This window comes from Calonectris borealis, chromosome 2, assembly GCF_964195595.1.
Source record: "Calonectris borealis chromosome 2, bCalBor7.hap1.2, whole genome shotgun sequence".
In the NCBI taxonomy this organism is placed as follows: Eukaryota; Metazoa; Chordata; class Aves; order Procellariiformes; family Procellariidae; genus Calonectris; species Calonectris borealis.
Genome location: NC_134313.1, coordinates 142,511,296 through 142,538,386, shown reverse-complemented (window position 1 = coordinate 142,538,386; position 27,091 = coordinate 142,511,296). Strand labels below are relative to the sequence as shown.

At 39.9% G+C, this 27,091-nt stretch overlaps 1 protein-coding gene across 6 annotated transcripts in view; it reads right to left on the bottom strand.

Moving 5' to 3' along the window:
- Positions 1–929: 929 nt before the first annotated feature.
- Positions 930–27,091, bottom strand: part of ICA1 (islet cell autoantigen 1) — a 78,758-nt gene continuing 52,596 nt past the window's right edge. For 2 of the 6 annotated variants that reach the window (XM_075143676.1, XM_075143677.1), the window contains 7 exons: positions 23,687–23,781; positions 21,127–21,176; positions 14,518–14,580; positions 14,350–14,391; positions 10,157–10,435; positions 5,862–5,957; positions 3,135–4,060 (listed from right to left, as the gene is read on the bottom strand). In XM_075143676.1, coding sequence (XP_074999777.1) covers positions 3,939–4,060; positions 5,862–5,957; positions 10,157–10,435; positions 14,350–14,391; positions 14,518–14,580; positions 21,127–21,176; positions 23,687–23,781 — 747 coding nt within the window. In that variant the 3' untranslated portion in view covers positions 3,135–3,938. Of the gene's footprint in view, positions 1,713–2,900; positions 2,945–3,134; positions 4,061–5,861; positions 5,958–10,156; positions 10,436–14,349; positions 14,392–14,517; positions 14,581–21,126; positions 21,177–23,686; positions 23,782–27,091 lie in introns of those variants that run through there. The other 4 variants (XM_075143679.1, XM_075143678.1, XR_012672675.1 and 1 more) reach the window with 3 other exon arrangements.

Genomic DNA, 27,091 nt, shown 5'->3' with positions numbered 1-27,091 from the left:
AGAAAGCAGGTAGGTACTGGACCGAGTGGGAGGAAGCAGCAACTGCATGCTGGGCAGAAGAGGAAGGGAGCTCGAAAAAGCGAGGAGGGACCCAACACTGGCAGCTGCACCTTTACCATGTCAATGTCTTGCTGCCACTCTGAGTTAATCGTCTTTGGGAACCGCACTGGGAGAAGACAGGACCTTCCAGGTCTTCTTCCTTTGCCCTGGGGCTATTTCACCCCACATGCTCTCAGCAGCAAGCATGGACAGTACAATCACCACTCATTCCTCAGTGGTGCTCATCCAGTATCCCCTGGCACCTGCAGTGGGACATGATGGTAGATGGTAAATGGTAGTGGCAGAGACTCCAGGAAAACTCAGCATGACGCACAAAACCTGGGTGCTGTGTCCTCCTGTCAACCTCCTGCTCTCCTGAGCCTTTCTAGGATCAGATTCTGGAGCGGTCAGGGCTTGTAGGCCTGCTGCCATTCCCACTTGGAACAAAGCTGCTGCTGGTGCTGCTTCTCCACCTACAGTCATCCATTTGCTGCATGTGCAGCCCCTAACGTTTGAAGGGCACCCATTTAAAAAAGGGTGTTGGGGGAAGGCAGGTGGCTGCTTGTGGCTAAGTGGTCCTGCTTCGAAGTACATCAATGTCATGCCCATGCAATGTTGGACATGGGAACAGCAGAAGGGAACAAGGTAAGTCATATTCTACTACCTTGGAAGTAAATTCTGATCACTTAAGGCAAGAAAAGTTACTTTAAAAAGTTACTTGTTAGTTTTCTCCATGAGCTGTTCAATTCCCAAGGTGCACACTCCAATTCCCCTGAAGCAGCTGTTCTTAGATTTGTAGAAACCTCGACTCACCAAAATCAATTACACCAACTTTAATAAACTTCCCGATAGAGACAGTTAATCAATTACCACTGTTTTCATCTGCCATAGGGGTTCTGCAGCTGTTTTTATTTTAAAACAATCCACTACTAAACCAGAATATGCAACTGGAATGAAGCATATTAAATCAAGATGAACGTTATGTGTGTAGAACAATCAGTCTGTAATTTTACCAGGATGATGAACTACCCTGTTGTCCCAACTGCTGCTGAGCCTGTACGCACATCACAGAAAATCCTCTCACAATGGCACTGGGGCTTGGAGTTACTCTGCAGCCCAGGCTGCCGAGAAGTGCATGCCATACGCTTCATTAGTAGTAGGGAAGTATTGTTTGTAACTCTGTAATTGAGATTTTTGCCTGAAAAATGCCTATTTGCAGGATGTTAGCTTTCTTGCTCTACTTTTCAACTTCAATAAATGTTCATGATAATAATGCATTGTACATAGGGATTTCAATTGCTTTTCTTTAAGCAAAATTAATTATATTTTAAATACCTCTGGCTCCTTTTTTCTTTGGAAAGTGTGAAAAAATTGCATAGGCTTAAGACTAAGAATTCAAAGCTAATATTAATTTCAAAAATGACATATTACAAGAAATTAATGCATAATATGAACTAATCGGTATTGCAGTTGGGGGGAGTGGGGGGGAAAAATCCTGCAGTCATGGTATCTCCTGTGTAAAAGGGATGATCATTCAGATGTTTTTTCTACCTAAAAACATGATGAGGATTCAGAACATCTTTAGCTGAATTTGTGCAATGCCATTAATTGTCCCAATCAAAACAGGAGTTGGTTTTTTTTTTTTTAAATCCTGGAAGTCTAGAATCTGTGACCTAAAAAACAAACACAAACATTTTTCTGAGTCTTAAAGAACAGTTAATTAGCTGTTTTGAAGTCAATACAGTCTCATCTTTGCTTTTAGCCTAACTGCTTCAGCTACTAAAAATGCTAGAGCGGATTGTCCACAAGTGTTTTAGCAACTATCAAGACAAACACAATCCAGAGCAAGTTTAGCAACCACAGACTTGCTTAAAGTTGCAAGAATCTGTTTAATGATTTCAGTGGTAACCAAGTTGGGCTGAAAAGCAGCCTGTCTATCCCTTGAGCTCCTAACGTTTTTGGCATTGCAAATAATTACAGTTTGAGATGAAGAGGATTTCAGGCAAACATCCTGTGTTATGAGTGCAAACTAGCACTCATAAGTGTAAGCGCACCTCAGCATAAACCTTAGGTATTTCTCAGTTAATCCACTTTGTAGATGGCTTATTTACTGCCAGAGACTGCAGTCCAAAGTCAGGAGTTCAGGCTCCCCCCTAATGCTCAAGAAAGATACACATCTCAGAAAAGACGGCTTATTGAGCAAGGAGCCGCCAGTACAAAACAGTAGGAAATACTGTGGAAGGAATCAAGTTTTAACTTTAGAAACAGTTAAGGCATCCACATCAGCTTCTATGACTTAATTACCAGCCTCAGCGCTGGGGACCTGGGTGAGCTGGGTACTACGCAAAGAGAAGACCAGACCATCCTCTCCCATTATACGCGAAAATACACTGCTAAACATCTGAAAAACTCTGGCAAAAACTGAAGTACCTTGAGACTTCCAGGCTACGGGGTGGGATTTTGAACACTACAGTTTTGGAGAGAGTTACTTAAAACTTGCTGAGGATTCAGTCAGATGAACTCCAGTCAGTCCAACCCCCCCATCTGCTGAGAGCACATAGCTTTTTAGCTAGGAGCTATCAAATGCACATTGATGCTGCTCAGTGTGGCCATCAAATGATGTTCTGCTGCATTCGAGCAGGAGGCCAGTTTGGTTAACTCCTCTATTTATATACTTATTTTCAGGTACTTAGTTATCTAATAGACCATGAGGCAAAGATTAACTAGCAGAGTGTACAGTTAACTGGTAGTGAAAAACTTCACCAACATAAAAGGAAAATTAACTGAATTAAAAAAGGCCAAATACAATAAATTGCAAAGCAGGTCTTATACAGTACATAGAGCAAATATGCAGAACTTACACGATCTTAAGTGGCTGCTGACACATTCTTTTTACCTTCCTTTGCTGTAAAAGGAGAGCAGGGAGGCAATGGGACACCGAGTGAGTTCAAATTTTCTTACTGTCCTACTGGATTACTATTCAGAAACAGCATGAGGTAATGATATGAGCTATTAGGTACTGCCTAAAAACTGGTCATATGTTTTATCTTCAGATAAATTCAACAGCACACCAGCATTCCAGTGGGAATAAAAGGTCTTTTTTGTCAAAATCATTTTATTAAAGAGTTAATGTCACAACAAGCTCAAAATAACACATGCTTCAGAAATAAATTGGATGAAAAATACTCCGAACAGAAATATGAATGTTTTGAAGGCATGATAAAGCATCAGTTGCAAGAAACTTCTGCAAACAGGTGCAAATTCTGTTGGTGCAGTGGAGAAAAACCTCAGAAACGAAGCCTGCTGGGCATGACTTCTGTTTATGTAGTGCAGTTTGCCTAATAAGTTAAATCAGAAAGGGCACAATTTCCATGGCTGCACAGACCCAAATGTATTTCTTCAGTAATTAGTCCCAACACAGATTTTTCACTGTGAGTACTAACAAAACAAATTTAGTTGACATCTTAACATAGCAGTAATATATATATTATATACAGGATAGATGTTTGACTCATGCAGCCTCCTCAGTTACATGATTTTTTTTTTAATTTACTCAAGAAACATTATAAAAAAATAGGTTTGCAATTTGTATTTCACTCCAGTGTTAGCTCCGCATCACCTCAGGCAAAGACAGTGTTTCAGAAGATAATCTAATTTGGCAAGAAATCTGCCCTAATTCTTAACCTCATTTTTGTAAATCCACGTAGAAAATAATGTGAACTCTTTATACAAAACAAGAGCAAATAACTGTACCTATATAAAAGGGGATTCATTCCCTTTAATTATCATGGCACATACTTTATAGTTTCACAACAGCATACTAATTTTCATTTAGTTTTTTTTAAACCCCAAAATAGTGTTGATGAATGGAAGAATGTGAGTTACCATAGGCAGCTGACTCATGCATTAAGCAATTCATGTTCTTTATCCGTTTTCCCAACAGCATCAGGATTGGATAATGGGTCAAGGTCAGCAAAGAGACTGAACCAGGCAGTCAAGTCTTTAGGATTCTTTGTAGGTTCTGAAAAAAACAACAACAAAAAAAAAAAAAAAGAAAAAAGAAAAGTACAGACTTGTCAGCTATTTTAAAACAAAACTGACTGAATGTTTGACTGAGGTCAAACAAACGCCATACTATTGTTCAATTTATTACTAAGGGCACTTCTGACAAGATGGCATTTTAAAACTCTACCTTTAAAAGAATATGGAACTTAGTAAGAATGAATGTTTTACATCTGTCTGCCTGTGTATTTTATATGGCTTCTGCCATGATAACCACAGGAATACTTCAACTAAAAATAGAAACAATCTTGCTCTGTCTACCTTTTTCCATGAAAGGTATTTTATTTGTGTGTGCACCTGCAGGCCTGCAAAAAAGTAAAAGGAAAGTGAAAGCAAATTTTACTTTCAACCTCACTTACTAAAGGAGAGTTAAGGACTAAATTCCTTTGCCTAAATCCAGTTCATGTGACTGTTCTGTCCCCCCTGTATACGACCACACAAGGTCATTACTCATCTGGAATGAAGTTTTAATGGGAAGGTATTGGCTGGGGAGAGGGGGTATGTTTGATAGCTAGTCCCAAGTACAGCTTCTAGTATTAGAGTGTATTTTTTGAGGGATATAAAAAAATGTGAACCAGAAATATGTTCCAACAGCAGCTGGACTATTGCATCTACGTGTCTATACTGACATACAGATTTCACAGAGGTCTCCTACCCTTTCTTATTCCAACAGGGCAGATGTTCAGGTTAAAGTGGTGACAACTTTGGCTGCTATAAAGAAAGTGTACCACCATTTGCTTTGTTTTTTGTGACCCTATGCTTAACATGTATTATATTGATAGTGAAATAAGATGTGCTTTTCTACTCAGAGAGAGAATGTCACATGAAAGCATTCTTTGTGACACAAGGAATTTACGGACAGAATAGGCTCCGCCTGGCATGACTTTCATCTTAGTGTCTGCAAGGCTGGAGTATCTGCCACTTTCATAAACACAGATCTCAAAGTAGCTGAAGGCTGTTCCTTTTTCTGGTGAAGATACTGTGGCTGTGGTATCACACTCATTTCCAAAACAGTTTCCAAAACACCTTAACCCTCTTTTTTTCTGCTAAGCTGAAAAATGTCAGTCTTTTAATCATAGGAGGCTGGGGAAGGAATACACGTTGCTCCTTTCTTCTGCACTGAACATCTTTGATGTAGCTTCTGATTGAATGTGAACGCACGGAATAGGCTACAAACTGGCAATAAGGATTCAACATATTTCTGGTTCACTTATCCAGAAAACTCTAGTCAAAATCAGCGGGGCTTTGTCTCTGTAGATGGCAGGACTATGCACTCTTGGCTCAGTTGCAAGAAGTGAATTAAGTTTCAAACAGATGATTACTGGTATGATGTATGTTATCGACAAAATTTGCAATTAGGGCTCTTCTGCCTTATCAGTAGCCTGTATTTTAGCCACAATGTCCTTCTAGAGCTTCAAAACACTGTTTAGCTTAGACAAAGTGCATGCAGATACTATTCTGTGTGACTCAAAATTAAAGTAGCAAAAGAAGTTTCAGCTGCCTCATTATACGGTAAATTACTCTTTTGACACACTACTAGCACTGAAGCCTACCAAAAAAATACACACACACACACACACATCATACACATAATCAATGCTGAAACACAGTAATTCATTAGTGAGCACAAGATTCTTGACATGTAACTACTACAAAAATAGGTTTTATTGTGATAGAGTAACTGAGAAGACTGGAAAGATACAAGAGTCATAGCTAAAAAGGAAAAGCAAAGTAACTGAAAAAATACATGACTGTCTCACCTTTCACAGGCGTCTTGTTAGCATTCACATTCAGGCTGTTTGGTTTCTGTGCTGGCTGTGGTATAGACGGTGGGCTCACACTGTTAGCTGCCCATCCTAAAATTCAATAATACAGCAGCATTAGCGCGAAGAATTACTTTGTTAACTCTAACACCCCATTGTCTGGCAGCACAGTGCACACATCAGACAACGGAGCAGAATATTATGTTTATGGTTATGGCTGTTCGTATCTTTCCTCATACACAAGAAATCAGCAGTCAGATGCTGCAGACAAGCAACATCCTTGAGAAGAGACTATCTGTGGATCAGTTTCATCATGTCCAGATTCAGGCAACTGTAGTCTTTTCAAACCTTTAACCTGGCTAAAAAAGATTTTTTTCTTGTTTCTTTTATCCAATCACAGTTGATTACTGTATTGGCCTGTCTGTGAACACGTATTAAGTCAAGCACAGGTGCAGGGAGAAGAATACCACTTACATTTGGGTGAAAATATTACACATACTAAACATTATTTCCACCTTCCTTTACTTTCACAGTTCCAAATACTTTCATTTGATCAACTATTCCAGAAAAAACATATTTAGAGACCCTAGATTTTTTAGTTAATTTTGAAATGATTAATTCTGAAAAAAATAATTTCTTGCAAAACACTTTAAGGAATTAAATTCAAGATGCACTAGTTTGAGTTAGTTTAAAACTAGGTTTTAATGGACTATTTTTTTTGTTCTGCATTTGAAAGGATCTTCTCAGCAGGGAGAGAGTAACTATGCAGGAAAAAGTGAAACTGGGTATTCACAATTTTTTGTTCTTACATGCATATTCCATAGCCACAAAAGAGTAATAATAAATACAGTTAATGAAGCCAGATGAGCTAGGCTGGCAAAATGAACTAGGGGTGGTGTACCACGGAAACTTATTAGGAAAAAACGGAGCATTTTCGTCCCTGGCTTAAGATATCTAAATTCTTATGCTTTATCGTATTTAGAGGACTGGAGGTTGTATTTCTAATTTCAGTAATATCTCCTTTAAGTGTGGCCTGATTAATTATCCATCCATCTCAGAGATCTAGTATATCTAATTCTGCAGTATCACAAACAAGATATTCCTCTGTGCACACAGCCAGCATTTCCTTATTCAGTCTCTTTTTTCTACAAGTTCATGCTCTCACATCCTTTTCTACTCTCTTTGTCCTTCCTCCCCTTACTTTCTCCTCTTTTGAGACCCCTGTCAGATATTGGTACCCAGTGTCCTGACAGTTACTGTAACAGCCACATAAGTCTGACACAGAATTTTTATTAAATACTTTCATGAATTATGTTTTTAGTGTCCACTCACAGTGAGCTACAGAGAAAACTCTGCCTTTCAAAAACAAACTGCAGCCTATCAGTTTGAAAGCAGTTGTTGGCCCTAAGCCTGTTCTGGTTTGCCTGTTCACAGGATGGCTTCATTACATGACTAGACAAAAGATTATCGCGGCGACAGCAAGGAAACCAAACAGCTTACTTTTCAGCTAGCATCTTCACAAACATTACCACAATTAAATTTAGAAATGGAAACGGCGAGCTGCACGTTTTCTTACCAACTAGAATATATGCACATATATCTAGGTAAGATAAAGAGGAGCCCTGAGTGGTATGAGTAAGTAAGTAAATGAGGCCATACACATCATGAAAGAGAAAGCCAATGCTCTGTGTGAAACAGTGGAAAGGCGACCAAACTACAAAGCTGTATCTGGAGGGGAATCTAAAAGATTTGTTGGGAGCATGCTTTGTTTCTAATACATATATACATTTATATATATTTTAAACCAGCACCTGGTAGTCCCATAGCAATTCAAAGTCCCATTGTGCTAGATCCTGCCTATAAATACAGCCAGAGAAAACTCCGAGCTGGGAATTCCTGGCTGTAACAGTTTATAACCTGCATAGCATTGTGCCTGTTTTACAGATTAAGATCTGAGGCAGAGAGAAAACAAAGCCCCAAAGATTTATGAGTGTGCTTAACGTAAAATAAGTAAGTAATCCCACTGAAGTTAATAGAAAAGTTAATGTGCTTAAAGTTAAGCATGTGAGTTTTAAGAATCTTTATGGTCTTAAGGCCAAATTCACACAGGAAGTATGCAACATCGAGGCTCCAGTGTTGCACCTCAGACTGAATAATTATTAAGCAATCCTACCAATTAGGGGGGGAAAAAAAGTGTAGGATATGTATCACAAGTCCTCAGTAAAAATATCCATAATTAATATGTTCTAATATTTTCAACTTCTATGTTTAGATATGTTTATGCTGCAGTTAGTATTTTGTTTAAAAAAAAGTCTCTGTTTCCAAATTAATTGACAAGGTCAAATCATGAAAGAAGTGCTGTGAAATGAAATGCAGTTTAAGATTAAAGCTGAGGTTTCACAAGATATAAAATGGACAGAATTTCATCTTCTGTTAAAAAATAAGAAACAAAAAGCTTAAAAAGAAAAACAGCCTATGAAGTCAGTTTAAATAATGCATTTTACTGGGCAACTAGAGTCAGCTGGGAACATGCTGATTATCAGATACAATCATTCAGCTGATTAGCTGTGACTTTTCAAATGCCAGTAGATCAATTACCATGATCTTCTGCCAAAACCTTGGAAATCCATTTGAAAACATTAAGATATTTTATTCTTTCAATACATATTTATTCTTTTTCTTATTTAAAAAGATTTTGGGATACCATGTTGACTGAAACAGATTTTCCACTTCTAGTGTTCCTTGAATGCAACGCACCTGAGTTCTGATTTTGAAGTGCTAACAGTGCAGCCAATGCCAGTGTCTTGTGCAAATGAGAGCGATAACAACCTCAGAAAGGATACCCAGCCTTGTTTGCCATTTACACCTCAAAAATATTTTTCCTTCAAAAACATCTTTACATTTAAAAACATGTAAAACTCTGAAAAAAAAAATCAGTCCCATAACATTTCTGTTGCTATTTTCAGGAATTTGCTTAAAATCCGTTTATGTTTCTGTATCAAGAAAGGTGTTTCTCATTGTTCCTTTTTCCCCTTTCAATAGGTACCATGTCTGCTTCTGGTCACGAACTGTTTAATTTGACAATGCAATGCCTAAACCTTATGACTTTTTAGCTCAGATCTTATGAGGTCAAAACCTACACTCTTCCAGTCCCTCTTCACTCTATCAATCATACTCATATTGGCATGTACCTCATCATAAAAATACATCTAAAACTGTGCATCATTGCAAATGTCACTCCCCCAGTTTTCATCTAAGCGTTAAAGTCAATGAACACAAATACCTTGCTTTAGGGGTGGTGGTGGTAACTGTATTAATTATAAGGTAAATGTGACTTTCTTATTCTTGCCAAAATGCCACAGGTCATTTTACATCATGTATGATTGTATCAGTTACATGGGTTCCAAGAAGTAGTCTTCAAGATGGAATCAGTCTGCTAGTCTTTCCTACATCACTCTTCCCCAAATGAGATTTAAATTACTTGGGACAGAGCCCAAAAAGGCAAGCTCTTCCTCCAGCTTGCAAAGCCCTAGGAGAAATCTAGCCGGACTGTGGGGAGGATGAAGGTAGTTGCTGTTGGCTGGTTAGTTGCTGGGAGCCTGCCTTCCTCCCTCCCTCCCTCAAGGCTAAAGCATCAGCAGGAAAGCTCCGCCCTAGTTCCCCTTTTCCCTTCCTCGCCCCTCAGCAGCAGCTTGGAAAACCCAAGAAAATGAACTGCATAGACGAAAGGGGAGAGAAAGAGTTGCATCAGTAGATAACCTGCCTACAGGAGGAATCCACCTGTATTGTTGCTAGGATGAGACAACCTATTCTACCTTACCCATATCCCTACACGCAACAGTACGGGATGCATTGCAAAAAAAAAGAAAATGAATGAATGCAATTGATTTTCACTAAGTTGTTTAAAAATAGTATTCCCAGACAAAATTCTTTGGCCCCTTAAGAGATATTGCAGTTGTGATTTAAACAGTAAAACCCACTCGAACAGATTTTCTGTTACAAAAAAAGAATGTCTCAAAGGCCTACAGAACATTTCAGGAAGCTCAATGAAAATATTCAAGACAGTAATTTTGACTTTAGGTTTTAGGGTACTTTGTTCACAAACACTGAATAAGCAGGGCTAGAAAACCAAATATGCCACTCACATGTTTTTCTCCAGGCCACACTCCGCTTTAACTTCAGGGTTTCTGCAGCTATGGCACAACATAAGCTGTCACCACACTTCTACATAGCAGAAAACCATACTCTAAAACCTAAACCCAAAACGCTAACAGAACAAGATGAGCTCTCACCATGTAAAGATGACTGCAAGTCATTCATGTTTTGGTCTAACAGCTGTGAGGGCAAGAAGCCTGATGGTGTTGGTGCCACAGATGAAGTGTTCTCCGTATCTCCAGCTGAAGAGTTCGTGGTGAGATCAGCAAGTGCAACTTGTCCAAAAACAGCTGTCCACTCTTTGCTGAATTCCCCCTCGTCCAGGGAGGAAGCGTTGAGGATCTCATTCAGTAATACCATGTCATCCTTATCACCAGGTTCTGACTCCAAGGACCTCACAAACTGATCTTTTGAAGCTGTTTCAGAACAAGAGAGTCAAGATAAATAATTTTTGGACAAAGAAAGAAAAGAAGGAACCTTTTTAAAACATCCAATCTAGGTTTTGTAGGTTGAGTGAGATGGAATATTTTTGTGTGAATATTTGTTGTTTTCTCTTTTAGACCCAATTCTCTTGGACATCTGGGTTTGTACTTATGCAACAAGTAATTCCTTTGTTATCTTAGATAACTTTACTGCTGTTAAGACTCATTTCTCATTAAAAATAGTAAGTGTGCTTAAAAATCTATTAAACACCACACTAAAATCATTACATAGTCTAATATTTAAAACATTGGAGAAGACTACTTTTATGTTGCTTTTTGAAGCATTATATAAAACTGTCAAAAAAAATCAGATTGGTATAAATTGAAAATAAATAAGAGTTGGGGATTATTCTAGAATTTTGTGAGAACATACTTAAGATTACATTTATGACCTTCTGACCAATGCTTGACTTACTGGGGTATTTCCCCATGAGAATAGGTTACTCTACATAGAGTGAGATTTCTACACTGTTCAATGCTGTAGTAACGTTTTTTTCCCTCTCTTAGACTGCTGAGAAATAACTGGAGTCACTTTCCTTCTGATTCCCCTTGCTAGTTTTTCTAGCACCAGAACTGCAACTGAAGAAGCTTTTAGATCATTCAAGCCATTACTCCTTAAAAAACATTTTTCCTATTTTAGAAATGTTAAATAGTTATATAAAATACATGAAGATTGTAACCAGAAACGTAATCCTTTTCTTTAGCTTACAAAATATTTGGGGAGTGAAAGAACCGTCAAGGAACCCCAAGTGTTATTTTACTTGGAAACATTTAGAGCTCCACTGTGGGAGTATGCAGAGGACAAAAATGGTGGTTAACAACGTTGATAATGTTACGTTAGTGAAACCCAGATCAGTTTATCTTAATTATGCTCGTTTCAAACTTGTGGTAAAGCACAGAAGCAACTTCAGTTTTCCAAAGTTCAGATAGATCAGCTGAGCTCTGCGAGTTGAATACAACTTGCAAAGATGTTTTTAACCCTTCTGGGTTGGGATAAAAGATTGATAGTAGCAAAGTGGTTGCAGCGGGCCATTTTATTTAAATGGAATGGCCTTCTCGGGAAAGTTCCTTTTTAATAGATGTAATAATTTATAATGAAATGGCTGAAGTTGAGTCAGAGGAGGGGAAAAGAAGTGCAAAACTGTGTTTTAAAATAGGCTGATGAGTCAGCATACACACCTACGTACTAAGAAACAAATAAACCAACACATAACGTAAGGATTTTATTCATTGCTGAAGTCCGCTCTGAGATTCAGCTCCTTTCTAATTCACATTTTTATATAGCTCTGTACTCCCCGACAGGGCCCAAAAATTAGAAATAGAAACATTTCAAACGTGTCAATTCTCCTTATGTTCCCACTAGACTACAAATAAAACACCACAGAAAACAATTTGTTCTCATGAATTTTCAGGCTGCTTTCCCATCTTCAGATAAACAGCAAAGAATGTTAACGTTGTCCAAGCACCTACAATTCCCCCCACCTATTCAGCAGGTGAGGCAGAGGGGTAAATCCTTCTGTAGGGGAAAGACACTTGCTATTTTCAAAGGCACTTAAGAACTCTGATCTCTACAGGGCATCACCATCTCAAAGCTGCTTTCAGAAGGCCCCTGCATGAACTTGAAAGGTTTACAGCGGGAGATGCAAAGAGAGCATCATTAGTAATAGATCTGCTAACGCATACCGCCAACACTGTACCTAACCACACATGACATTTACTATAATGGAACAAAGGCTTTGCGGCAAAACATCTCGGAGCAAAGCTCTACTTCATCTGTGTATCCCACTGCAGTAGTCCCATTTTTACTGAGGGAGAAAGTACAACATATAGCTTTACATCTGAAGAGCAGTTAGGTCTTGCTGTAGTGTATACTACCACCAGACATCAGAGGAGTGACACATTTCTTGTCTCAGCAGTCTTTCTGATCTTCCTGCAGGGTTGATGCACCCGTGGCTGGGGAGGATAGGGTGGTGCTTATGCTCAGGCTGCCTCGAGTAAGCACCAGTAAGTTCTACTCTTGTTTGCAATAAAGGTTATCTTGAAACCAGTCTTGCTTATCGAGATATTACTCATGTGGTATCTCTGCTAGATTACTAGAATAATGTGGACTTAATCTGCTATTACTTCTTTTCCTGTTTCTCTGTTTTCACTGCCCATTTTCACAGTCAAAATCCTTTTTTTGTCTGCACATGCTGCCCCTAACCTTATAGATGTCCGTGAAAAAAACCCCAAAACTCCCAATAGAACACTGAAAAAATGATGTCACTATATTCTTTTTTGTAGTTGTTTGAACAAGCCTCTAGCAGTGCTCATATTCCTTTGCAAACATGGCTTGTTTTGCTGGTTTTTAAAAAAATTAAATGCGAAGAGAAACTAAAAATATTTACAATGATACATGACAGGAAACACAGGATAAAGACTTCATTCTGAAACACACACAAAAGTGTACCTCTAACTATACTGCTGCACTTAAAATACAATATTCATTAGCCTAAAGCTAGTTAGTGTGTAAAATTAGGGTAAATGGCTGATATTGTAACATTAACATAACCATCCTTATCTGATGCAGCTGCCCCACAACTGCTTTTGTATTGATTTAACTACTTGACTAAAGAAAAAAAAAAGCCTTCTAACTGACATAGCTAAACTTGTATGACCGATAATTGTATGCATTATCTCCACTAAGAAGGTCCAACAAGGAATTGAACTGAGTAAGGGGAAAACCAGAAGAAAAAAGGCCGCTATCAGACATGCACTGACCTTTTTCATCAACCACAGAAAAGAAGTCATCATTACCTTATCTATCCACACATTAGGGCTGCCTTCTGCACAGGCAGCTGAGGAACTTTCCCTGTTTCTGTCTTCATGGGTGATTCCCCACATGGGTAATTTCTCCACAGCGCAAGAGACTGCCCGTGGCAAATCCAAAGTCAAGGTGTTTGCAAATGCTCTCTTCCTTTAAGGCAGTGCCTTAAATAACCCCAAATTACACTCTCAGTCTGACTGACTAAACCACACAAAAGGATTTTTTTCTTTGCAAACTTGCTTTTTGAGTTGCCACAATTATTTTTATTGTTGTTGAAGTTGTTTTTACTCATTCTTCTGAGACACATGAGTGAAAAGCAAATGAGAAATTATAGGCAATACTCTTACTGCATATGAAAACTCAATATAAAAGTTTTAGGCAGATCTTTCATATGTTACATGGTAAACATGTAACATATTTTCCCCTTTTTCCCTTTGGAAGAAAACAGCAGATACCCTTGAGCTGCCCAGCTGATCTAACAAAAGCATAAGGATAGGAGTAGAGCCTGGAATGAAGGATTGCTTTCTCATGTGTGTATGAGAACAACACAGCAGATTTAATTAACTATCTGGCTGAAAGAAGTCACCAGTTCTTATATGGTTTTAGAAGGACTAAATAATTTGTTTCTGATACGTACAATTCTGATATAAAATCTTGTGGTTACTAGTGTATTGCCAAGGGTTGTGATACAACAACTAAAGAACCAAAAATAAAAGTTCGTGAAATGTTATAGGAGGGGTAAGGTTTACAGTGGAACCTACTCCACCAGGGCAAATACGATATAGTCCAGTATACCTAATCTTGAATCACCTGTTACGATGCGTTTTATCCCCAGTAAGGTTTACTTCACATTATAACATCAGGAATAGTGCCTCTGCATGTAGATGAAGTTGAGTTTCCTTTAACACTGTTCAAATACTGAAGCTGAATAATTTCATTCAACCTTTCAGATTATGAAAACAATTAAGATCTAAGATTAAAATTATACTTGGTGCCCGTAATTGAGAAGCAGATGAAACAGACATGCACAAATGTTTCATACCATTTTCTTCAGGTTGCAGATCTAATAAGTCATCTATGGCACCTAAGAGCAAAAAAAAAAAAAGAAAAAAAGAAAAAAAAGAAAAGCAACAAAGAACAAAGGAAGGTTTGCAGTACACTGACAATCAGTATGTACACATCTAAAGGTAGTTTTCTTAAGTCTCTTCACCTGAGTTCTGCTTGTGGTTACAATTTCCTTGTAAGGTGGGTATGACATCCTTGCCATCGTCAGCTGTAATCGAGATGCGTAAACATGTCAAATTACACTTGGCACAAGACCATGCTTATAAACAATATCACTAGAAGATCAACATGCAACAGTTGTTGGTATTCATGTTTAAAATGAACCTGGTCACAATGGATGAAAGACCCAAGCTATAAGCATTTCTAAGAAGTGAGGAAAATTTCTGAATAATAACCTGGGGGGATCTTCCTTTGAATCACCGCCTGACACACTAGCCCATTTCCAGGCTGAGTGCACCCAACTGAGGCAAGAATCAGACAGGTCTCTGCTGTCCTCCAGAAGCAGAGACACTTCTTTTAGAAGCTTGTACTTACACAGGAGAGAGCACAAAAGTGCCCAGAACCTCATCACTCCCTAAATCGCCTTCCTTGACAATATGTTCTTCCTCGTGACACCACATCTGGGAATGGGGAAAAGCAATCTTCCCTCAAAGCACCCCAGGTCAGGATACAAGCAATAGCACCTCTTCCCCTGCATGAAAATAAATGGGCTAAAACCAACAGGAGGGAAAATGTATAGATGAGGTTTATAGGCTATCAGAGGTGAAAAAACACCACCGCACCCCAACTGTAACTACCTTAAGTTCTGAGCAAGTTTCTTAGATTAGACATGGAGTCAAAACAATCATCTAGATTTCATCTATCAGTGAAGAGAAAAACACTTCCCTCAGGTGATTAATCCCATTTAAGATGTGTAGCAAAACAGGAGTGGTAAGTTACCTGCTGAACATGCCTTTCTCTCCCCATTAACTGTTGAGGAAATCTAGCTTCTAGACAAATAAGTCTGTAGCTCTAAAGGCAAATGAAGGGTCGGTCACAGTATTGCCAGAACTGGAAGGCAGCTGGAAGCCTCAAACTTGAGGCTGGAAAGGAGAAATAAAATTCTCTATAGGGGAATAAAAATTGAATGTCAAACCCTTTCAAGAGAAACTTCAAGGTGTGTTCAGAACTAAATGAAACAGAACAGCTTGCTGTTTGAATCATATTATTTTAACAAGGCTTTGCTAGGACAATGACAGAAATGTGCTACCAGCACTAGAATCAGCTGGTCATTTAAGGACCCACGATCCCATCTGATCACACTCTATATAGATACAGTTAGGCATAAACACACATGGACAAAGATACATGATCCTTCCATAAAAGGAAGCAGGCTCACTAGAGAAGAGCCTGGGGGTGGCACGCCAACGTTGGGGGAGAAATCGGTAGCCCAGCTCAAGTGCATGTACACCAATGCACGCAGCATGGGCGGCAAACAGGAGGAGCTGGAAGCCATTGTGCAGCGGGGTAGCTATGACTTAGTCACCATCACGGAAACATGGTGGGATGAGTCTCACGATTGGAGTGCTGCAATGGATGGCTATAAGCTCTTCAGAAGGGACAGGTGAGAAAGGAGAGGCGGTGGGGTAGCCCTGTATGTTAGGGAGCGCTTCGACTGTCTAGAGCTCAATGATAGTGATGATGAGGTCGAGTGCTTGTGGGTAAGGATGAGGGGGAAGGCCAACAAGGCAGATATCCTGCTGGGGGTCTGTTATAGACCACCTAACCAGGACGAGGAGGCAGATGAAATATTCTACCAGAGGCTGGCAGAATTCTCACAGTCGCTCGCCCTTGTTCTCGTGGGGGACTTCAACTTTCCGGATGTCTGCTGGAAATACCACACGGCAGAGAGGAAACAGTCGAGGAGGTTCCTGGAGCGTGTGGAGGATAACTTCCTGATGCAGCTGGTAAGCGAGCCTACCAGGGGAGGTGCCTCGCTTGACCTGCTGTTCACAAACAGAGAAGGACTGGTGGGAGATGTGGTGGTCGGAGGCCAGCTTGGGCTTAGTGACCATGAAATGATAGAATTCTCGATACTTGGTGAAGTGAGGAAGGGGGCCAGCAAAACCGCTACTGTGGACTTCCGGAGGGCGGACTTTGGCCTGCTCAAGACACTGGTCGAGAGGGTCCATTGGGAGACAGTCCTGAAGGGCAAAGGGGTCCAGGAAGGCTGGACGTTCTTCAAGAAGGAAGTCTTAAAGGCGCAGGAGCAGGCTGTCCCCATGTGCCCTAAGAAGAACGGGCGGGGAAGACGACCGGCCTGGCTGAACGGGGAGCTCTGGCTGGGACTCAGGAAAAAAAGTAAAGTTTACCACCTTTGGAAGAAGGGGCAGGCAACTCAAGAAGAGTACAGGGATCTCATTAGGTCATGCAGAGAGGAAATTAGAAAGGCAAAAGCCCAGCTAGAACTCAACCTGGCCACTGTCGTGAGAGACAACAAAAAATGCTTTTATAAGTATGTTAATGACAAAAGGAGAGCCAAGGAGAATCTCCATCCTCTATTGGATGCGGGGGGGGAACGCTGCCACCAAGGATGAGGAAAAGGCTGAGGTACTTAACGCCTTCTTTGCCTCAGTCTTTAATAGTCAGAGCAGTTATCCTCAGGGTACTCAGCCCCCTGAGCTGGAAGACAGGGACGGCGAGCAGGATAAACCCCCCGTAATCCAAGAGGAAGCAGTTAACAACCTGCTATGCCACCTGGACGCTCACAAGACTATGGGGCAGGGTGGGATCCACCCGAGGGTACTGAGGGAGCTGGCAGAGGAGCTTGCTGAGCCGCTCTCCATCATTTACCAGCAGTCCTGGTTAACAGGGGAGGTCCCGGATGACTGGAAGCTTGCCAATGTGACGCCCATCTACAAGAAGGGCCGGAAGGAGGATCCAAGGAACTACAGGCCGGTCAGCCTGACCTCGGTGTCGGGGAAAGATGATGGAGCAGTTCATCTTGAGGGCGCTAGCAAGCCATGTGTGGGACAACCAGGGTATCAGGCCCAGCCAGCGCGGGTTCATGGAAGGCAGGTCCTGCTTGACCAACCTGATTTCCTTCTATGACCAGGTGACCCGCCTAGTGGATGAGGGAAAGGCAGTGGATGTGGTCTACCTGGACTTCAGTAAAGCCTTTGACACTGTCTCCCACAGCATTCTCCTAGAGAAGCTGGCGGCTCACGGCCTAGACAGGTGCACTCTTTGCTGGATAAAAAACTGGCTGGACGGCCGAGCCCAGAGAGTTGTGGTCAACGGAGTTAAATCCAGTTGGCGGCCGGTCACGAGCGGTGTTCCCCAGGGCTCAGTACTGGGACTGGTCTTGTTCAATATCTTTATCAATGATCTGGATGAGGGGATCGAGTGCTCCCTCAGTAAGTTTGCAGACGACACCAAGCTGGGCGGGAGTGTTGATCTGCTGGAGGGTAGGAAGGCTCTGCAGAGGGACTTGGACAGGCTGGATCGATGGGCCGAGGCCAATTGTATGAGGTTTAACATGGCCAAGTGCCGGGTCCTGCACTTCGGCCACAACAACCCCAGGCAACGGTACAGGCTTGGGGAAGAGTGGCTGGAAAGCTGCCCAGAGGAAAAGGACCTGGGGGTGCTGGTTGACAGCCAGCTGAACATGAGCCAGCAGTGTGCCCAGGTGGCCAAGAAGGCCAATGGCATCCTGGCCTATATCAGAAGTAGTGTGGCCAGCAGGAGTAGGGAGGTGATCGTGCCCCTGTACTCGGTACTGGTGAGGCTGCACCTCGAATACTGTGTTCAGTTTTGGGCCCCTGACTACAAGAAGGACATGGAGGTGCTGGAGCGTGTCCAGAGGAGGGCAACGAAGCTGGTGAAGGGCCTGGAGCACAAGTCTTATGAGGAGCGGCTGAGGGAACTGGGGTTGTTTAGTCTGGAGAAGAGGAGGCTGAGGGGAGCCCTCATCGCGCTCTACAACTACCTGAAGGGAGGTTGTAGCGAGGTGGGTGTTCGTCTCTTCTCCCAGGTAACAAGCGATAGGACGAGAGGAAATGGCCTCAAGTTGCGCCAAGGGAGGTTTAGATTGGATATTAGGAGAAATTTCTTTACTGAAAGAGTGGTCAGACCTTGGAACAGGCTGCCCAGGGAAGTGGTTGAGTCAGCATCCCTGGAAGTATTTAAAAGACATGTAGATGAGGCACTTGGGGACATAGTTTAGTGGGCATGGTGGTATTGGGTTGACGGTTGGACTCGATGATCTTAGAGGTCTTTTCCAACCTTAACGATTCTATGATTCTAAGGACAATGCACAAAGCTAAAGTGGAAAAACCCAACCCTAAACTGACTGGCAGAGGGGGGGAAAAACAATCAGAAAGAGAAGTTCATGAAAGGTGGGATATGGATGGCCACAATTCTGTAATGATAAAAGTACAACTGTTGCTGAAAGCCTGACTTAGTTCAGTGGTAAACATGACGGAGCCAATCTTAAAAACATCCATAGTATATTAAGGGAAAATGCAGAGCAACTGATAAAAATTTGGAAGTTATGAAGCAGAAGTAGCTGATGAGGAAAACGAAGAAGAAACACAGCTCCATCACTAGTAGCACAACATCTGTATTACTTTAGTACGTACAGAGTACTTTAAGAAAAAAAAAAAATCTTAGCAATGGCACAGACCCACTAGTGTATGGAGATGGAAAAATTTAGCAAAGCAGGCAAAAGTATTCCAAAATACTTTAGTTCCTTTTAGGGGCGCTGGAGAAAGAGACAGAAGAAGGTATTATATTATGGACGATGGTGAAATATTTTACAGCCCATAAGTAACTGAGGTTCTAGAAAACATCTGCTAAGAAAATATAAGTCAGATTTTGTATCCAAGAATATTAAAACATCTCATCAAAGAGATATCTGATCTAATTAATTGCAAAATCGGTGAAACTTCAAAACACTGGAAAAGACCTAATATTGTGTCATGATTACAAAAAACACCCAAACAACAACAATAATTATCAGGGTGACTCAAGTAATTGCAGGTAACTATGGTCTGATAGCTCACCATTACTCCTAGGCAAAACATTAACTCAATCCTGCTTAGTACAGCATTCAGCAAAAGAATACGAGCATAGTAAATGCTCCTATAAAAAAAGGTGCTTTTACGGAAAGCAGACCTAGTTTAAAAAACCCTACTAATTTCATTCTTTGATAAAACTATGAGCTTTCTTTGGTAAAGATATTTGTTTAGAAACAACTTGACTTTGCACTGCATAGCCTTCCAGCTAAAAAGTTAGCACCACATAATATCTATAATGAACATATTGAATGGATTAGGAACATGACAACTAACAGATGTCAAAAACCAGTTGTTAGGAGAAATAATTGCAAAGCAGAAGTGTTTCTAGTTTAGATCTGCAAGGTTTAGTGTTATATCCATTGCTATTCGATGGCTTTAGCAGTCATCTGGAAGTAAACACAAAATCACTCTTGAAAAAAATGTGCAAACAACTAATAGACTATTAGAGGTGGTCATTCAGGCCAGTCATTCAGTTTCTGTAGTCAGAGCTGGGAGAATTTAATACCACTAAGTCGTAAGTTTTATTTCTAGGAATAAGGAATATAAGCCATGCTGCAGAAAGGAAGAATGAGTCCTGGAAAGCTGTGACCAAACGGAACTGAGTCTTGATAAACAAAAAATTCAAATATGCGCTTCTAACTTGATGTTGCAGCAAAATGAGATATCCTTCTTGGATATAGAAACAGGAATGTGATTCTACCTTCTAGAAACATGACAGGAGAGACCAACATCAGAAATATCTTATCCAGTTATATATTTCACATTTTAAAAGGGATGTTGGAAAGTGGAATGGAAACAAAAACTTAAAAAATAAAGGATTACAGAAGATGTCTTCAAGACATCAATCTGGTTGGTCTATTGAAATGAAGAAGTGAGAGGTGTCTTGATTTTAATGTAGCACCTTTTAAAGTACCTTCATGGAGGATAAAAGACTACATATTAAAGGGATTCTCCATTGATTTAGTAGAAAAAGGTATACTATAAGCCATGGCATTATTTAGGCCGGAAGGACATCTGGGGGTTATCTTGTCCAAGCCCCTTGTCCAAGTAGAGCCAGCTATGATGTTAGATCAGGTTTCCAGGGATGTGTCCTGTCAAGTCTTGAAGATCTCCGGGGATGAAAATGCCCTCTGGGCATTTTTTCCAGCACTTCGCCACCCTCACCATGAACATTTTCTTTCCTAGTATGTAATTAGAATTTCCCTTCCTGTCAGTTGTGTCCATTGCTTCCCATTCTTTCACTGTGAACCTCCAATTAGAGCCTGGCTACGTCACTGGGAAATAATAACCCATCAGATCATTGGCAGCAGCTGAGTATGACTTTGCCTAGCTTTTAGGCAGAAGTTCCACTGAATTCATCAAGTTTTTAACAGAGTACATATGTTTAATCACTGGAATAAACTAGCAAGCTAAGTGGCATACTTTCCTTGTCTCGACACTAATCTGTAGATCCTTTCCTTGAGGACATGTCCAATGTAAGAATTATGCTTTGGAAGACAAGCTATTTGACCTATCTGAGAGTAATTGAATGAAATGCAGTGGGATAAGAGATTAGGTTTAACACATCTTCCTAGCCTTAAGTTTTATGCATGTATAGGGATTTGCTGGGTGAAGTTGAACATATATGGAATAAACAAAAATGCAAAAAACCATGTATTGCAGCACTTATGAAGTTATGATAACATGAAATAAAATACCTGAATAGTTTGATTCCTTGGTATGGCTCTCCTCATCTAATGAAATCAACCTTAATTTGAAAGAATAAGAAAAAAATTGAGAAAATAATTCTAAGGCTATAGAATAATAATAAATTTTTCTCTTTTTGGTCATATCATTACAGAATCATATCAATAACAAATAAACAGTAATTCAGATGGACCCTTGCATTTGCTGTATATGCTGGTGTGTTGTTAACTTTTATGTTTCATTGGCGGAGGTCTGTTGAAAACAAAAATTAGATTAAAGACCAATTATCAAAACCTACCATTTTTAATTTAACTAAATCTCTGTAATGAAAAGTACAGTGCATTCTGCTTTTCCAGATTTGGTCTTTCATAACTGTCATGAAGGAGGTACAACTGTTCCAAAAAAACCCCACAACCCACTTTGCACTTCTCTTTTTAACAGCAACTAATTAAAAATCAAGTCAGGTGAGTTTTGTCCCATGTCAGCAGCTTTCTGAAAAACCAAATCAGCAGTGTTGATGAATGTTGTGTTTTAACCCGGCAGGCAGCTAAACACCACACAGCCGCTCGCTCAATCCCCTGCCCCGCAGTGCGATGGGGGGGAGAATCGTGAGGAAAAAAAAGTAAAATTCATGGATTGAGATAAAGACAGTTTAATAGAACAGAAAAAGAAATAATAATAATAATAATAGAATATACAAAGTGAGTGATGCACAATGCAATTGCTCACCACCTGCTGACCAATAACCAAGTAGTGATCGCTACTTCCTGGACCACACCTCCTATTTATACACTGAGCATGACGTCATATGGTACGGCATACTACGTTGGCCAGCTGGGCCAGCTGTCCTGGCTATGCTCCCTCCCAGCCTCTGAAGTGTCCTTGACTAGCAGGGTACTTAGCAACAACTAAAGACATCAGTGTGTTATCAACATTCTTCTCATACTAAATCCAAAACACAGCACTAGGACGAAATTTAACTCTATCCCAGCCAAAACCAGGACAATGAAAAAGCTCTTGACAGAAAAAAAGCTGTGGTTTACATGCAATTCTTATACAAAGGTAATCTCTTCAATGAATAACATACACTTTCTAACTGCTGTCATTTTGTATAAAGCCATTCAATCAGTAGGGCATGAAGCAGCCACAAGGCTGATGTGGTGGTGAAGAGGACTGTGTAGGCACATTCCTCCTCTCCTGTAGTGATAGGACAGGAGGAGCCACCTCCCCTGCTCTTGAGGATAGGTTTGTGGGGAGCAGAGGAAAATTAGATTCAGGCCAAATTCTAGTGTAATGAATGTTTACTGTGAATGAGTTTTTAAAAGTTCATGAGGATTTTAAAAGCTTTGTTTTGTGTAATTCTTCTAGGATCTTAGAGGTTTGTTTATGGTTTGTTTTAGACAGCAAAATGGTGACATATTTTTTCCCTCAGTTTTATGACAAACAAGGAAAAAGAGAATCCATAAATAAAAACAAGTACAACCATGACATGGCATCTGATGCATTTGCTGGTAGGTGCCAATGCACACATCTTGCATAAATCATGCATTCACTCTAGAATTTTATATTCAACATTGAGGAAAACAATTGTTTATGAAATTCTTTATTATAGTCACATGAGAAGCAGCAGATTGAAGGAACTGCTGTGGAAACAACCACCTGCCAAATGGTACTTGGCCGAGTCCTTTCTCATCTGAATAGCACTAAACCTGACCGATTTATAAATTGATTTTGGTCAGTGGTTCTGAATCTAAACAATAAAAGGACTGGAAAACTGAACTCTTTAAAAACCCATTACTATAAATAGCCGAGCAAAATCCACTAATTATCAGTCAAGCTGTTCTCTGCTTTTTGACAACTGATCCTTTGCTGGGTGCTTCATTTAACCAGGGATAGTCAAAACAACAGGTGGCAGCAGGATTATATCAACGTTGCATCTCCTCGCAACTGAATCCTGATGGTCCCATAGGGGAGGGATCGCATCTCGTTCTCCTGTTCTCCTCTCCCCATAGCAGGCCATTCAAAAGTCTCTCTCACCTCAGAACTACAGGTAACTCAAACCTTGACAGCATCAGCTCACTTAGATGTACTTTTTACTAAGTACCTACTGCTTTCATTGGATTACTAACCGATGCTGTATACATTACAAAAACTAATCGCTGCTCAAAGCAATCAGGAATCAATATCCTATTCCCAGGTGAAAGGAGATGCTGCTGACAGGAGAAATACAATGCTCATATATCTTCTCCCTTGTGTAGTTGTTTACCATTTCTTTTACTAAAGAAAAAATGAAGCAAAAGCTGAAAAATAAAGAGGAGGTTAGGAAAGATGAAAAACATATAAAGGTTTAATGGGTCTTCTTATAGCTCTTAATTTCACCATAAAGTTTATTAGTTTTCACATACACATTACGGCAGTCAGGAATTCTTGTATTAAGCTTACTATTAGCTACTGTGATCAGACTAGCTGTGTCTATATTTCCATTTATAAATGTTTGGTGACTTTAGCAACCAGAAAGCAGACTATAGACAAAAATACTTATTATTTTAATATATAGGCCATGTGACTTACTGACTCTGCTGATCTTGTACTGCTTTGGTGCTCTCAATCTGTGGGTCCTCCCTTTCTGTTTTTTCTGTTAGTTTATTCACAGGATCTTGTAAGCTCTAGATCATAACGATAATATAAACAAAGAGAAGAAAACAAAATAGAATCAGAGAAGCAAAAGTGTGTCTTTTAAGGCCAAACCAGACTATAGAACCTACATAAATTAAGCAAGAATGTTTCTGAGCTGCATCAAAACTATATCTGTCTCAAACAAGCAAAATAAAAAAATGTTAGAAGATACTCATTCAAACTGAGTCACATGAACACACTTTATATAAGAAGGTGACTCTTGGCTTCTTCTAAACTCATGTTCTGTTTCCAATATTTCTAAGTAAAACCATCTATACCATGTGCAAAGCAGGCACTAAAAGCATGTTTCTTTGCCATTTTGGGGTTTGCTTTTTTTTCTTTTTCTTTTTTTTTTTTTTTCTTTTTAAGATGAGAAAAATTCATTCTTTACATCTGTTTGTTCCTCATATACTGCTTCTTTACTTCTTTATTCTTTTTTTTTCCTGACACAACTATTCACACAACCTTGGCAACTGCAGTGTAGTGGGAAGGTACTACTTGTACCCTGAATCTGAAAACGAGGGTTAAAATCTTGGATGATTAGTTTGATAGAGGCCAGATGTGGTATTACAAAACCCTACTGTCCCTTTGCACTTTGAAAGGCCATACTGTAAGATAACAATTTACAGTTTCATGGTCAGCATTTTTATAACCAAAATTTGGACATGTGAACAAGCCAATATGTAAAGCATTATAGACTGATTCTTTGCGATTACAGAAGTGATAAACATACTACTGGTTGTCCCTGTTATGTGTTAATTAGGATTTCTGTATGAAAAATTAAATAACTGAAGATAGTAATTAAACAATCGCAGATGTTAGCAATGTGACTATTTGGCTCTATCAAATGGTTTTGCTGTGAAGGTGAAAACACGTTCCTCTTTCCAAAGTCCAGCTCAGTTTCTGAAAAATAAAACCATGTTTCATGTGACTAGTCCTGACCACTTGTAATTAAGTTTATTACATCTCACTGATATCCATAGTAGTGCATCTCATCCACCTTCTCTCCCCGTCCCCCAAAAAGCTGAGGCTAAAACAAATAAGCCACCTTTTGTACAAAACTTAATGAACTCAAAAATGTAGTGGCTTTGCATCTGGAGTTTTAACAAAATGGTAGTATGTTTCATCAGAATAGTATAACAAAGAAAAAACCATGGCCACTAAGTCCATCTCATCTATTGAATAAAAGTTAGAGTCCCCAGCCGATCTGTTACAAGAAAAGCATTCCCAGGCGCGTCGCAGGTCTTGTTTGCACTGCCCTGTTATCCAGGACAGATGAGTCCCCAGAAGCGGCATTCCAGTTTCTGCTTGGCTCAGTACTTGTCTGTATGAGGAAATGTATGCTTCAGTGTTTTAGAAACCAAACCAAAATGGACCTGTCATATACTGCAGTTGCATATTTTTCCCCCCTCTCAGTAAGTTAATTCTTCTGTCTAATACCACAGATTAATTTGTCATAAACATCTAGAGCATGGCAGACATCATGTGTCAAAAGATGAGGGATCACAAAGGCAGCAATAATAAATAGAGGCATTAAAGAAATTTACCTTATTCTGTGGTGGCCACTTTTTTCGGAAACTGTAACAGTGCTAACCAGAACCACTTGTAAGTGTACTTCTTGGATTCTGAATAATGGACACTAGCCACCACAGCTAGGTCACCTATGAATTAATATGTTACCCTTTAACTGCATTTGTACCAGGTACTGATTAGATTGCACTTCTTGTAGTATTAAAATTGATAGAAATTATTCCATTGACTCCAAGAGGCCCTGGATTAGAGTTCAAAAACATAAGAATATGCACTATACTTGCACAAAAGTGCAGTGCAGAGAAAGACAGCAGAGTTTTGCATTACAGGGACTGTACCGCTTCAGGCACAGTCTTGGACACCTTCAGAGTAGGGCAAACAGTTTACTGTAATCAGCAGGCGATGGTGCAATGGTTGTGGTGCTGCCTGTCACTAAGTATAGCAGCACAGAGCCTGCCCCAGGAAGGATGTAATGGTTTTGAACAACAAACAGAACTACTTTAAGTACTGCCTAATTATGCACGTTAAAGAAATTATCAGAAGTAAAATCTTCTGCATCTTCACCAAGAAAAATACAAAGAAATCAACATCCTTCTTTAAGGAACTACATTTTATGATGCTTCCTCCATGAGTGTTTCAGGAAATCCATATTTAAAGGACCATGATCTAACCACGGAAACAGCCTATAGAAATGCAGTTCACAAGTACCTTGGGAAGGAAACAGCGTGATAATAATGGCAGTTAATATTTCCTGTATTAGGAAAAAAAAAAAAGCTCTGAAATATAGCTTCAGTTTCAATGGAAATTATGATAAAAATTGTAAAAAATCACCAGCTGTATTTTAATGCAATAATTCAATTTAGCAATTTAGACAATATTCCCTCAAATTCTGATAGTAAATAATTAAATTATTTTCCTCTCTCCTGCCTCGCTCTACTCCACATCCGAATGTACGCTACAAACTGAGATACCTTTTCAAAAAGATTAAAAAAAATTCTACATAATAAGTATGAAATAAAACTGAATGTTAAAAAGCCATTGTAAACTGTTTTCTAAACAAGAACCCATGGTAACGTGATCACTATTGTCAGCATGTGTAGAAACGAAACTCTGATATTCTGTTAATTATTTCAGGTTACACAGAAGAAGGGAAGCTGTCCCATCATCTAGAAAGCGTAGTGATTAAACAAGGCTATAAAGATGCAGACTGAGTTCAGACAAACACAAGCACACTTCAGTTGGGCGCATGAAGCGTCCCAGATTTTTTTGGCTCAGAGCAGACAAATGTGCAACTTCACAGCACTCATCTGGGTGCTCACATGAACTCAAGTGGACTTTGTTGTGAGCTGCACCAGTATATGACCAGTATATGAAGCACGATCCTCTCGTGCTTAGAAAGCTTTCTTCCTAGCTTCATTATTTCTCTTTTACTATAAAAATCAGGGCAAAACCGTACACATTAGTAGAGCAAGTTCACAGTAATTCACTCTGCCTATCTTGTCTGTCTCTACAACCAAAAGTCACCCGGTGATATTTTGTTTGCTCCCAATACTCAGACTAAAATATCCAAGTCAACAAGGGGTTCCTCCGCTGCAGAGTTAACTCTGGTTCCAGCTCAGGCACCGTTCCTAGGCTGACTGCTGCTCACTTACAAAATTCCTTCACCTACATCTGGGCTGCTTTCAAGTCAAGCCAAAGTCATCTGGACTGCACACAAAACCTGTCCTCTGCAGTTAAATCACCAGTGTTGACAATGTGCTCAGCTCACCC